This window comes from Rhipicephalus microplus, chromosome X, assembly GCF_043290135.1.
Source record: "Rhipicephalus microplus isolate Deutch F79 chromosome X, USDA_Rmic, whole genome shotgun sequence".
NCBI lineage: Eukaryota > Metazoa > Arthropoda > Arachnida > Ixodida > Ixodidae > Rhipicephalus > Rhipicephalus microplus.
This window is the reverse complement of record NC_134710.1, coordinates 310,186,225-310,187,568: the sequence shown is the minus strand read 5'-3', so window position 1 is coordinate 310,187,568 and position 1,344 is coordinate 310,186,225. Positions and strand designations below refer to the sequence as shown.

Here is a 1,344-nt window from a genome sequence, read left to right as displayed (position 1 = left end):
CGGGAAGCTTTTTTTATGCGAATATAACCGCCAAAATTCCCACTTAAAATGCTGGTGATACCAGTGATAGTCACGTCCAGGAGACCCGGAGTGTAGGAGGGAGAAGGTTCAGACTTCAGCATGCTCCGCCCTCCTCTCCCCGGTCGGGTCGGTGTGACCACATCCCACGAAAATATTTTCTGGCTACGCCCCTGGTTTATTAAAGGTTTGCCAACTCTTTTTAGGCTCCAAAGAAGTCTCTATGCGTCTTAAAAGTTCATGATGCCCTTGTAGTTGCTTTGACAGATTTTTCTCATCGTTGGGCTGTTTTGCAGTATTCGATCATACAAGTCCTGCAGTCTCTCGAGTAGCGCTGCGTACTGCTGAGATTCCTCCTTGCTTGAGTCTTCACCAAGAAGAGAGAAGGCTACATTTTCGTACTTGTCATAATCTTGTACGAAGTGCTTCATCACTGCCGTCTGCAGGTCCTGCGGGTACAACGAGTTGCCGAGGAGGCAAGCCTCGAGTGCGTCGCAAATCGCAACCCTGAGTGTCTGGGAGCGCAGTTTTGCGTTGCAACCAACCGTCTTTTCGAGCCAAGTTTCCAACTCCCGTCCCAGTGCAGGTTCGTCGGCCAATGGCTGCTCGATGAGCGACGACTGGATCGAAACCACCACCGTCTTCAGGGTCATCTCTGGGTTCCACGAGGGTCCGTGAAACGTGCCCGGAATGCTGAGGGAGACGAGCCCACTGCAATACAGTTTCCTGTTGAAACGCACCCTTCCGCCGTCGGTCGTCATGAAGCGCACCTGCGGTGGACAGTTTGGGTAGTTGAGGGGGAACTTCAGCACAAAATGGAACAAGCCTCCCTGGCACGGCGTGTGGTCGGGTACCACGATGACGGCGTGGACGTAGGTGATGTCGCCTTTTTCGGGCTCGACGAAGATTCCTGGCACAGGGTTGTCAATGATGTTCTTGAGGTCGTGGTTAAGTCTCAGTAGACACTGCCCCGACGGCTGGTTGGGCTTGGCCAACGCGGTCTCGAAATTGCACGTAGCTGCACTTCGCCGAGCTTCGTCCATGGTAGAATAAGGGGCGCCCTCGGCTGTGAGCGGACGTCGCTGCATTCTGGTGGCCGTTTGCGCAGATGATGATACTACACAATGGCTCCCACCCACTATGAGGGATTGACCATGAAAGGAGTTATTCATATTTAAAGTTATCACATAATATTTGTATGACTAATTATACACAATACTTAGAATAAATAATGTTGCTAATCAAAATGAAAGCCACCCTGATTCATTTAAATATTTCTGTACCGCAGAACGGAGATCTACACTGACCTAATGCTCCCAAGGATTG

The 1,344-nt window shown here is 50.8% G+C and overlaps 1 protein-coding gene across 1 annotated transcript; it reads right to left on the bottom strand.

Moving 5' to 3' along the window:
• Window positions 1-248: 248 nt before the first annotated feature.
• On the bottom strand, window positions 249-1,061 carry LOC142775301 (ubiquitin-conjugating enzyme E2 Z-like). Its single transcript, XM_075876646.1, has one exon. It carries the CDS (start codon window positions 1,059-1,061, stop codon window positions 249-251), a length of 813 nt encoding a protein of 270 aa, XP_075732761.1.
• Window positions 1,062-1,344: the final 283 nt, after the last annotated feature.

Bases quoted from the DNA above. Each gene is read 5' to 3' on its own strand.
- LOC142775301 (XM_075876646.1), bottom strand. From the start codon at position 1,061: ATGGACGAAGCTCGGCGAAGTGCAGCTACGTGCAATTTCGAGACCGCG.